Genomic DNA, 12,784 nt, shown 5'->3' with positions numbered 1-12,784 from the left:
TTACAAATCCCATTGTACTCTTGAATGCCAGAGCAAATGGCGCAGTTCTATTTTTTATCCCAGCTTATGTAACGTGGAGAAAAGATTGTTGTAAATCATGTCAACAGTCTACTGGTGGGCAGGCACAGCAGATGAATAAGAGGAAGTCTGAGGTACACTGACTTGTAGCTATATTCAGTACGTCTGTGTGAGTCAGATAACAGGAGACTGCAGATTAGGAGAGTGTAGGGTCATGAGAGCTGAGTGCTGCCATCAGAATGATTTAAAGCTCTCTAACAAATCTTAGTGGGCTTACTGTATGAATGCTATCAGAGGTGAAAAAAAGCATATTGCATATTGAAATTTCTTCTGATCAACAGAAACAGTTTCATGTTTCTCTCACTATCAATAGTAGTGTAGCGTAGTAACAGGCTCCACATGCCAGATCTTCTGAAACAAAAGCTCTTTTGTTTGAAAGTTCCATTCGAGGCCTCGGTTAATGATCAGTAGGAATAGATCCAAAATCCCTGATGCTTGTGTTTCAGAGAATACAGATACCCTCTCCTTTAATTAAGAATCTCATTTGGCCCAATAACTGCTGTGAATATGTGATATGATAGGTGATGGAAAATTGATTCATTACAACACATAATGTTAAATGTGGTGTTGATTAGTCTATAAATATTTATCAACTTTGCAGAAACAATTTATAATTTTAGGAAATATGTTTCTTTTTATTTTTTGCTAAAAAAAAGATTAAAAAAAAAAAAAAAAGATTGATACTACTCTTACTAGCTCTGCTAAATACAAAGCAACAGCCAAATATCCAATTATCGGCATCTCTAAAGATCATCCATTAAAAACTTTTTTCTCTACTTCCAGTCTTTATGCTGAGCTAAGATAATCAGCTGCTGGCAAGTTTTATACTTACAAATGTGAGAGTGGCATCAATCATCTAATGCCCCCCTTAAAATATTGAATACACTAACTAAATCTATTAAGCATATTGATCAGCTTCCACACACTAGATAATACATTATATACGTCTTTTTTGTGTGTCCGAGTGTGAAGGACTAATGATATTTTTAGACTATAATGCATTATTTTGTGCCACAAAGTAACATCATGTGTCAGTTGAATTGAATCAATAGAGTTGGTAGTGATAGGTGTGACCTCCCTTTTGAAATCATCTGTGATGGTGTGCAGTGCTGTACTCTGTGCTGTCCTTCCTCTTCAACACTGACTGACTGCGTCTAATCGGAGCTCTCAGGCAGATGGCCAAATTTCCAGCTCGCACGGAGGTAACTGTTTGTTTCCTGTCGTGACTGTTTTCTTCCAGAGGTCAGCAGGCCGCAGCAGCATTCCAAAGGTAGCAGAGCGCAGCTTAGTGTCCTGACGGCAGGACACACAGGTTGAGTGGTTAATCAGTATTAGTCTGGAATGTGCAAGAACTGTGACATGGCCGTACCACAGAGAGATAGGACAAATGTTACAGTAACAGCTTCCAGACACATTTTGACCAAATACCAGCCGACTACCTTTGACATGAAGCAGAACTTTAATGTCCCACAAACGACTAAATAGCATTTCACATGGTTTTTCAATGAGGCTCACAGGGATGGTACGAAGAACAACATGCTGGCCTGCCAGGCTGTTGAAAATCTTTCATAATTGCATTTCCTGACTTTTTAATGACCAAATACCTGCAAAACTAATGATATGCACATGATCTTTAAATGAATGTTGTGTTCACTGCTCTAAGCTGTGATGCTGTACACTAAAACCATGTTAAAGTTTCCTTCTGAAAACATGTCAGTGTCTGCTGATGTTTGATGGTGATGCTTTTAGCTTAAATCACCAGAGTGCCTGGGAGAACAGATAAATACATAGTTGTGTTAATACTGCTTTCAGTCAGTTCTCATGCAGAGACGTAATAAGAAAGCAGTTCTCTGAAGGCCTCGGAACACCACGGTTTGGTGATATTAATACTGTGTTTTGATACTAACCAGCTCCATGCTGACTTTCACGGGGCTATTTCCTGATAACTAGTCTTCTGTTTATATGTCAGCGTGTGTTTTTTTACCTGATGTGAAACTGTAAAGCATTAAGCAAGGCCACCGACCTCCAGCGTGGTCATGAGGTAATTGGCAACATTGGCTGAATGTAGTGATTGGCAGTGACTTTAACCTCAGTGTTGTGTTGGACTGTGTCATTTAGTTATGTAACACCCGCTAGAGGCTTGCTTAAACTGCTACTTTCTACATCCAGCTGATACCTTTGTTTAAGGCATTGGCTTTGTTTTCTAAAAGCTTAGCATTTTAACAGAGTCAGTCAGCTCAGTTTTAAAACTCCAAGGAGGCAGCTTTTTGTTGTTTGGGGTTTTTGGACTGCACTGTGTTACAGGGTATTATCCATCTTACTCAATAAAACACAGTATAATCCTTAAAATGAACACCACCCAAAAGCCAATCATGTGACTGAAATCATCAGTTACTGTAAATAAAGATTTAAAAAAAATCTAACAAGTATACTACTCATCCATTTTTACAACCAAGCTCATGTGTCTTGTTCCATTAAAAGTACTTGCTATGTTGTGGTTTGACAATAGAAAGCCTGCCTTGTCAGGTCAAATTTAAATAATTTCATGTTTTAGAGGCTGTTGCTTTTTTTTGTTTTGTTTAATTATTAAGTTGTCCATGTGAAACCAAGAAATTGACTGTGTAGTTCACCGCAGAATCAAAGTTTGTCAGGTACGCAGTCTGATTAATGATTTTATTATCCCCCTGAAATAAAGTGTCAATAATCAAATGCTTTATTTTAGTCAATTGTTTTTATGTATATTCTTTATTGCAGTGTGGAGTTACAAACTGCTCTTCAAATATTCTGGCATGTTATTCAACATGTTAACAACCAGATCTTTTCCAGCTTCCTCACACCATAGCATGAATTATAACATAGTTTAATTTAATGCCTTTTCAACATGCCTCCTGCTCCATAACTCCATTTTGCCTTTAACCTACTTTAACACACTCAGGAACTCGGATTTTCCTCTCTGTAAGTGTCTGTTGTGACCTCTTCCTCTCCTTAATAGTTTTTCCTGTGGTGATCTTTGTCAATTTCTGAGCACTTCCTCTCTCTTACTCTCCCCTCTGCATTTAGCTAATGAAGCATCCTGGCCTAGCATCAGTAAGAGTGTGTCAGACTGGAGGGCCAACAGTCCAGAACAGGTACTGTTTCTGAGCTTACCATTACAAATCTTTTTAGTGAATGATGCAATAAAGGAAATATTCTTCATTTTGCTAAAGGCACAACTGAGGTCACTAGAAAGCCCCCTTGGCTCCCAGTTTGCAAGCCAGCACATTAAATGAGTTTTCAAACCAAGAAATTTCTCCCAAGAAAAATCTTCCAAAACAATCATGAGCTTTTCAGTAGAGGTTGTGCAATCGCACTTCAAGAAACTCAGTTGTGGGTCTGTTTTTGTGTCATGCATCTCCTTCTCCCCCCAGCGTCCCTCTGGATACGGTACCTACCCCAGTGCCACCCACCAGGCAGGAGGACATCACAGTGCCACCAGCTCCCTGCCCCGTTCTGCCCCTGGTACTCTGGGCTGGCCACGATCTGGTGCTGCCAGCACAACATCTTCTTCCCCTTCGTCATCATCCTCCTCACAGCAGATACAGCAACGAATCTCTGTTCCTCCAAATTCAAGCCAAGGTCAGTTTATGACAAGGATTATTCTTAAATTCATGTGCCGCATCACCTTTTCTAATTGAAATTGCTTTATGAGTAATTTCCAAGAGAATAAGAAGTTTCTTTCATTCTTAAACAGAAATTGAGTGATGACTCTTTTATGCCATGCTAATTGTCTGATTTATTTCACTGGTCTGTGCTGGTAGGCTCTGCCACCACCTCCCAGCCCTCCCCACTGTCCCCGCAATCAGAGCGTACAGATCTCCCTCCAGCAGTGGCTGTACGTCCTTACGTCCCGGATCATCCCTCTAGGCCCCAGTCACCCAGGAAGGGCCCTGCCACGATGAACAGCAGCTCCATCTACAGCATGTACCTCCAGCAGCCTCAGGCCAAAAACTATGGCTCTCTCAGCAACAGAACTACTGTCAAAGCAGGTAATGAAACTGAGTGAATTAGAGCTTAAATTTGTTTGGATTGCGTAATTAGGCTAAATATATTCCTTCTTGTGTTGGTGTCACAATGTCCCCAAGTGAAAACAAGTCAATATCTCTTCTCTTCTTTTCCCTCCACAGTCTACGGTAAACCCATCCTCCCCACCTCCTCCACATCTCCGTCCCCTGTACCGTTCCTCCAGGCAGGAGGAGGAGGAGTAAGAACAGGAGGCGAAGATGTAGTGGATAAAGAGGGAGGAAAAGCAGGAGGGGAGAGCGCCGATGGGCAAATCATCCCTCCACCAAGCGTAGATAACATCCCTCGTCCCCTCAGTCCCACAAAGCTCACCCCGGTCGGTAGGTACCAAATGACAAATCAGACCCAGCCTGTGTGCAGCCACAAATCTGTTCAATCTGTCTCCAGTGATATCGTAGACTCTGTCAGTCAGAGGGCTATGCTACATTAGATGGAAATACATTTCCAAGTTTGTCTGTGATCATTTCCTGTAAAAAGAATATTTGGGGTTACCGAAATTGTCTTGTTCCAAATGAGCGATTATATATATTTTAAAAGTTGTAGTAATTTTTTCTATATATTTTTTATGAATATTTAAGACCTGGAGCAATGACTAACCTAACCTCAATAAATAAATAAACTTATCCAAAAAGCAATATTTGTAGCTGTAAGCATTGAAGACTCCACCCTACCTGTGTCCCCAGCCCACTCCCAGCTACGTTACCAGAGTGATGCTGACCTGGAGGTTCTCCGCCGACGCCTGAGCAATGCTCCACGACCACTGAAGAAACGGAGCTCCATTACTGAACCTGAGGGCCCACAGGGGCCAAACATCCAGAAACTACTGTACCAGAGGTTAGTATTGCTGTTGTTGAGGTCAGTTTTTGAGTGAATTTGACGCTGAAAGTGATTTCTTTGATTTTCCTTCTGCAGGTTTAACACACTGGCAGGAGGCATGGAAGGAGTCTCCAGTAAGAAACTGATCTGGGGGGGCACCCGTTGGTCTATATGACAGTGTGCATCTTGGATCTTTGCTCTTCTGATTTCTCTGATGCTTAATGTGCATGTTCTACTCCTCCAGGCAACACCTTTTACCAGCCTGACTGCCTTTTGAGCGACATGGACAACATCCACTCAGCCAACGGGAATGTTGAACCTAGTGACAAACACGTCAACGTGGCAGCTGTGGAGGGTGAAGTGAAAAACCTGAACTCGGACCCCCAGCGCATTTCCCCTCCTTCTGTTATCGTAGAAACACCCAAAGAGACAACAGCAACAGCAACAGCAACAGCGGAAACTACTAATAACGTGGCTCCGCCAGCTCAACCCAGCATGTCTCCTGCACCTGGGAGGCAAGAGGACCAGAACAATAACAACCACAGAGGATCCAGTCCCTGTCACAGCTCGGTAGACCAGACCTCTCCATCACCTGCTGCACCGCCATCACAGCCTAAGGTGGGTATAAATACAGTATTATTATTCCTCCAGGTTTTATTGAAACATACCAACCGTGAGCCTTCTTTTTCATAAAATGGACAATGTTATTTGTACATTTCTCCTCTCATAAAAATGTAAACCTAAATCTCTCTTTTTCATTGTATTTCCTTTCTTTTTTGTCTCTAAACAACATTACAGAATGCCTAAAAAATATAATTGTTGTTCCCTGTAAAAGCCAATTTGCCAAATTAAGCAGTAAGCAGTAAGCACTCTGCAGTTCACGTTCTGCATTGTCAACACTTTCTCCCTCTCCCTGTGCGCTGAAGACAAAGCGAACGAACCTGAAGAAGCCGTCATCAGAGCGGACAGGCCATGGTCTCCGGGTCAAGTTTAACCCTCTAGCTCTGCTGCTGGATGCATCATTAGAGGGAGAATTTGATCTTGTGCAGAGAATTATCTATGAGGTAAAACATAACATTTATTCATATTTAACTGTACTTGCATTAAGAGTCTGTTGTAATAAAAGAATAAACCAATGGGATAATACCTAAATACGGTTGTAATAGTATAAATTCCAAAGGAATTTATTAAATTGTTTGTATATCAAAGGGAAAACTGTGCTATGATTCTTCAACACTTGTGTTTTGTTCGTGCTAACAACCTTCAATCAATTAGATTTTTAAAGTCAACTGGTTTCCTTTGACAGAAAAAACTTTCTTTAATCTTTCACTGCTATTTTTTTTCCCATTTAACATTTGTTAAAAGAAAAAATACACTCCCTTACGTAATAGAAGATTAATTTTACATGCCAGCAAAAACGGTTAACCCACACACAGATGCCTCAACAGACTTGCTGTTAACTGGAAGAATTTTAGCCTTTGATACCTTGAGGACAATACAAATTCGGTATAATGTCTTTGATCCTCCTGCAATACTGTCGAGGGAGAAGTGGTCCCAGTTGTAATAGTGTGTTACAGGAGCAAAAGGCTCCTGTGAACAAAGCCTTACATCTTAAGAAGCAAACTCCATCTACTACCGACGGCTTTCACTTGTAGGTTGGACAAAAGTGCTTATTGATTCCTCAGACTGGAAAATACCAGCTGATACACAAAGAAGCATTAAGATGCTTCACATCCAAAAACAAGTTCAGTATTGAAGGTATCAAATCCACGGGCATTAAGACTCAACACGGCAAGAATTTTCCAAGCTGTTAAAGAAATGTGCAACATTTCTTTAACAGAACTCTTCTCCGAATTCTGCAGTGAAATCAGGCTCTTAGCACCCTTGCAATGGTTTGTCCAGGCCAGTTACCTATTGTTGTCATAGATAATAATAATAATAATAATAAAAATTATTTCAATAGTTTTACGTATGTTCTCATTATATGTCTTCAAGGTGGAAAATCCCAGTATGCCAAATGATGAAGGCATAACTCCTCTTCATAATGCTGTCTGCGCTGGACATCACCATATTGTCAAGTTTCTGCTGGACTTCGGAGTTAATGTAAATGCAGCTGACAGTGACGGATGGTCAGTACTGTTGAGTCATGTAATCATTCAGACTAACAACAGAGAGGCTGCATGACTGGAGGGAGTCTGGGTAATGAGCACAGTCTGTGGTGGCGATGCTGGAGCTCGGCTCAGAGGCAACAATGACAGAGATAATTGCATTTCTAAATTCATTTTTGGCTCAACTGCTTTAGCGGTATTACGGGGGAAGAGATTATCAAGTCTAATGAGGCTGTGTATTCAGAAGTTGCTTGATTTAATTACTGATGCTGCCAACTCAATTCGTGTTTAGTCAACGTCAGTCTGTTTTATGATGACATAATTGTGTCTGTTAGATTTAAGATGTGAGTGCATTGCGTGAACATTGTTGTCCTTTCCTTATCAGAGGCAAAGGACACTTGGCAAGCAGAGGAATTTTAAAAGTCATGTTTTAATTTGTCTCTCCCAGGACTCCTCTGCACTGTGCAGCTTCATGTAACAGCGTTCATCTCTGTAAGATGCTGGTGGAGTCTGGGGCGGCCATTTTCGCCACAACAATTAGCGACGTTGAAACGGCAGCAGATAAATGTGAAGAGATGGAGGAGGGCTACACACAGTGTTCTCAGTTTCTCTACGGTAGGTGAAGGCAGAGAGACTGATGGCAAATCAATATCTTAACTCTGTGGGAGAGCATGTAGATTTTTTTGTCAGGAAAACACATTCGAAACAGTATTCAAGCATGAAAAGAACAGTTGCTTTTCAAGACTGAATACCTTGAATTTCTCAGGTGTACAGGAGAAGCTGGGTGTAATGAACAAAGGCCTGGTCTACGGTCTTTGGGATTACACGGCACAGCAGGCGGATGAACTCTCCTTCAGCGAGGGGGATGCCCTGACTGTGCTCCGTCGACGTGACGAGACAGAGACAGAGTGGTGGTGGGCACGACTTAATGACCGGGAGGGATATGTGCCCAGGAACCTGCTGGGGGTGAGAGAACAGTCCAACACACATCACCTCACTGTAAATACATGCACACATAGAAAAACACGAGCGCTCATCAACTGCCAGGCCGCTGACATCATTATAATGACTAACCAGCAACACTCACATTCACAAAAGGTAAACAGCACAACTCTGATATTAGAGCAAATCCCTTCTTTACGAAATAATTCACACTAAATGTCCCTGCCAGACTACCCAGTAGATTGTTTGTTAACAAATGCCCTGCTTAGCTATTGTTGCCCTCAGCTTTCTGTTCTTGCAAAGTGCAAAGTTACAAAGTATTCTTACTTTTTCTGTCCTTCATAAGGGCAAGCACATCATTTTCTAGTTACCATTAACTTTGCCGGTTGTAAGGACATATGTTGCTCCAATAGACCATCAATATAACAGGTCTGTAATGTGTCTGATGTCTGATGTGTTGTGGGGGGCTAATTTTACAAATCACTGCTGGTGGAGAAATTTGACATACAGTTGACGACTAATGCCGACAGTGAATGTCTCATAAAGACACAAAATAAAATGTCACACTTTGCAGTTTATATAATAACAGCCTTTCAGTGGCTTTTAGAATAAAGTCAGTAGAAGAAGTGAAAATAAGTTTAATTTTAAATTTGTATAAACTGATCTTGACTGGATCTGTCAGTGACATATATCTGAAGATTTTTGAGCAGATTATACCTCTGAATGATTATTATTCTTGAGCCATAGCTACAACACTAGCAGCTAACATCATATTTCCTTCATCCAAAACACTAAAGCACTTATCAAGTAAAACTATTTAACTGCCATGTCTGCAAAGTGTCTTTTAAGGCACTATACACACAACAGCACTTCAACTCAATACTTATACTAGTAATGCTCAGCTATTATAGCTTTAAAAAAAACCTTTCCATCATAGCAGCCTTTACAGCTTTAACCACACAGCATGCCATGATGCCTCAGTGGAAATGGTAATTGAATATTGGAACTGTATATTTACAGTACAAACTGAAACTGCTGTTAAGTTCCAAGAAGTCTCTGTTCATTCAGTGAATGAAGTCATGTGACTCATCAGCGGACGAAATGTGTTAACTGGCAAATTTGTACTGTGTTCATGGTGTTAAAGCACCTTGAGAGCAATGTTAACATGATGTAGTCACCCAGCCCTCTCGCCTCCCCTCCATCTCTCCAGCTGTATCCAAGGATCAAACCCAGACAACGGTCACTGGCATAAAGCCCAGATAGGGGTCACGTGCACGCCCACAGAGGGCAAAGACGCAACGAAGAAGAGATGCAGAGACAGCTTGAAGACGGAGCATTCGCTGAGATAGAAGGAGAAAAGGATGCAGGTAGCCAGGATGCTGAGAGAGCAAAGAAAGAGACAAAAATGAAGCTCAAAGTTTTGATGGACATTTTTTCTTGGTTTGTTTGGATGTAACGCTGGAACCACAGAGACAAGTTCTGATAGAATCATAATATATTTTCACTGAGTTGCTGCAGAGTTAAAGAAATTGTCTGAATCTTATTTTGAGCAACAGAAGCTTGGCAACTTCACTAGAGGTCCGCCGCATGAGCGATGATGAAAAAAAAAAAAAAAGTCCCTTATCTTTTGGATGCAGCTTGAAGATCCGCTCCAGTTCACTTAGCTCAAAACATGATACCATAAGATTAGAGTTATAAAGCTTCATCTGACATTATCCAAATATTCTCAATCTCTGAGCATTTATTTTTGTATGGTGTTAGAAGAAAAAAAATAAAGTAGGATCGTCATAAAACCAAGCTCATTAACTGCATAGCGATATTGCATTTTTCCTCAAAGGAAGTGAGCATAGCGTGTTGTCTGAGAACACTTTCACATTGTGCAGAGTGAAGATTACAAATGCAGTACATTTACAGGTTAGATCAGGCTTAAGTATGTGCGAGATCTGAAACGTGAAAGTGAGGTTGGAGAGAGGGAAATGAGAGGAGGGAACAGATGAACGTGTGTTAAAGGAAGTCGGGTTTTGTCAGCACTGTGGCTGTTAATGGAGCAGGTATTTATCAGTGCGGTGCTTATCAGAGCAGATGTTGGAAATGCAGCAATGAGACGAAACCCAGCGAGCGTGCAGTCATACATCTTGACTCAGCGCAGGTCCATGCTGTCTTATCAACATCTGTTCAACTGCAAAATAGTTGCTGCTGATGAATCAGGCAAAAAGTAGGAAACCTGAACGTGTTTGGAAGGTGTTTGTGAAATACAAATGTTATCGTGAAACCAAAGTGTGTAAAAATGGGCTCAAATGTGAGGGGCAAGCACAAGGAAATGGATAGATGGTCATTTTCTTTACTTAGGTATTCACTCAAAATTTAGTCCAGCCTAGAGCGCCGCTCACACTGGTCCTAAGCCTGGTATGTTTCTGAAACTAATGAACTAACAGTACACAGAACATTTTCTCCCAACTGCCAACCACTCAATGTTTGGTTATTCAATAGTAATCAGTCCACTGTTGACCTTTTACACAAATGCCTGAGTATACATTTGGACAACTGTGAACATTGTCTTAAAAATCAAGTCAAAATCTTTCAATTTATGTGATCTGATCCAGGCACACTTAAACAAACCAGACAGCTGATAATATACACTTTATCCCTGGGCTAACCAGTTTGACTCTCAAATGGAGCTAAATTAGCTCAGAGAGAATGAAGAATCTAAAGTGTGAACACCACTTGACTTTCTCTCAAGTGTCATTTTTTTTTTTTTTTTCATGTTTCCAAATTTCAGTAGTTGTGTTAAATGTATTATGACTGATATTTTTTGTTTTATTTAAAACCATTTTTACTATTATTATTAATAATATAATAATTATTATTATTTGGACACTGCTCTTTATCTTTCTGTCAGTGTTGATGCCGCCACTCACTGCTGCCACCCAGTGTACAGGAATGTTTTGACACAAAATAAAGCATCATTTCCTTTAACATGTGCTGTGTAAAATATAAAGCAATAAAGCGAATGATGTTTGATGTGAGAATGGCGCATTGTTCTGCGTAGTGTGCACCATTACTTTGTGTATATGCAACGTATAACTATACAGCTAATGTACAATAATAATAAAGAAACTATAATCCGTACAGATAATGAAAGCAATGAGTGTGACTGAATTAATCACATATACGCGGTGCTCAGACTTTGATAAAAGCAGTGGGAGAAGAAGATAAGTATCACACACAGTGTAGCAAAAATATCATAAATCAAAAATGCTATAAATCAGAGTGAATTAACACGAAGGAAAATAATGTTGGTATTCGTGAAAGCAAAAGACTCAACAGTGCACACACACCACTGAAAGTCAGTGACACTCCATCTCCCGTTCTGAGACAGAGCCTGTGCCTGCTCAGCATCTGTCTTCATTCTGATAGCCAGAGCTCAGAGCGGGTGGGCACACACGGGAACGCAGCACTGACACTTTTTTATTTTTAAGTAATAGTGCTCTTTTCTGTCCCCTCCATTGCAGGTATGGAGCCATTTGTATGTAAAATACATCACCCAGAGAGCACTGAACATGTCACCACCTGATAGCTAACTGTTCTTTTATTCTTATTCGACTAACTTCCCCATCAGTGTGTGTGTGTGTGTGTGTGTGCGTCCATAGGGATCAGGCCGTGCCAGTTCATGTTAAGAGTGAGGCCAATGAGTCCTCTGACAGATAGATAAATTCACTGTAGGCCTGAAGTCACATCAGTTTAGTATGCATTGTACAGTTTATAGTGTGCAGCATCAAATTCATAATTCATTGTGTTTTTGCTTTTATTAGCCGACGTATAGGTGAACACTATGGCACTTTTCTTCTCGTCTTCAAGCTCTGCTGATTGTCACAGATCCAAAAGTATCTGATTGGGGCCTTTCGCATTTTTTTCCCGGGCATGTAGTCATAAAACTTTGTCAAGGAAAACTTGCTGTGGGAAAAGTTAGAAAGAAAACAAATTATGTTAAATGTTTCAGCAGCGATGGCAGCACACAGCTCTTCACATGCTTCTGCTGCTGAACGTTTCTGAAGTAGTATATTGAACCTACATTTAGTGATGTTTTTTATTATTTTGGCAAATACACGGTGTGAGATACAAAAAGACAGCTGAAGTTGTCATGAAATGTTACGCAACAAATTAAAGAGATACTGTACAATAAATACAACACAGTAAAATGGAGAGTGCAAAAAAAAGAACAGATAAGATAAATCAAGATATAAGGAGAGATTTTTTTAATGTCTGCAGTCCTGGTAGCAGCTAAATACTTTGAGGTTATAAGAGACAAATGAGGTGTGAACAGTCAACATAACATATCCATCAGTTTTTAAATCCAAAGGTTCACTTACTCATTCCACTTGTGCAGCGTGTGAGTTTCTTAAAGACACCACAGTAACCAGCAGGCCTCAGCCCTCACTGAAGCAGCTCAAGCTTGAATCCAGTCTCTCTCTCTCTCTGACCACAACTACATTAATACAAAATGGCCAACGTGCACACATGGACATGCAATACATGAATTCATTGATTCATCTTCTACTGCTTATCCATTTCTGGGTCGTGGGGGTGCTGCAGCCAATCCCAGCTCACACTGAGTGAGGGCGGTGTTCACCCTGAACAGGTCACCAGTCCATCACAGGGCCAACACACAGAGACAGACAGAGACCAACAACCACTCACACTCACACTCAGGCCTACAGACAGTTTAGAGTCACCAGTTAACCCAAACATGATGTCTTTGGACGGTGGGAGGGAACCCACAC

The 12,784-nt window shown here is 40.7% G+C and overlaps 1 protein-coding gene across 3 annotated transcripts in view; it reads left to right on the top strand.

Moving 5' to 3' along the window:
• LOC115036050 (apoptosis-stimulating of p53 protein 1-like) overlaps nt 1-9,666 on the top strand; it is a 34,752-nt gene extending 25,086 nt beyond the window's left edge. For all 3 annotated transcript variants that reach the window (XM_029494153.1, XM_029494154.1, XM_029494152.1), the window contains 12 exons: nt 3,139-3,206; nt 3,486-3,693; nt 3,876-4,103; nt 4,242-4,457; nt 4,821-4,971; nt 5,050-5,087; nt 5,198-5,571; nt 5,880-6,017; nt 6,949-7,082; nt 7,510-7,676; nt 7,828-8,027; nt 9,214-9,666. In XM_029494153.1, coding sequence (XP_029350013.1) covers nt 3,139-3,206; nt 3,486-3,693; nt 3,876-4,103; nt 4,242-4,457; nt 4,821-4,971; nt 5,050-5,087; nt 5,198-5,571; nt 5,880-6,017; nt 6,949-7,082; nt 7,510-7,676; nt 7,828-8,027; nt 9,214-9,255 — 1,964 coding nt within the window. In that variant the 3' untranslated portion in view covers nt 9,256-9,666. The remainder of the gene's footprint in view (nt 1-3,138; nt 3,207-3,485; nt 3,694-3,875; nt 4,104-4,241; nt 4,458-4,820; nt 4,972-5,049; nt 5,088-5,197; nt 5,572-5,879; nt 6,018-6,948; nt 7,083-7,509; nt 7,677-7,827; nt 8,028-9,213) is intronic.
• The last annotated feature ends 3,118 nt before the right edge of the window (nt 9,667-12,784 follow it).

The sequence above is a fragment of the Echeneis naucrates genome, chromosome 22, assembly GCF_900963305.1.
Source record: "Echeneis naucrates chromosome 22, fEcheNa1.1, whole genome shotgun sequence".
NCBI lineage: Eukaryota > Metazoa > Chordata > Actinopteri > Carangiformes > Echeneidae > Echeneis > Echeneis naucrates.
Note: the sequence above shows the minus strand (reverse complement) of the source record. Positions and strands in the feature narration are given on the sequence as shown.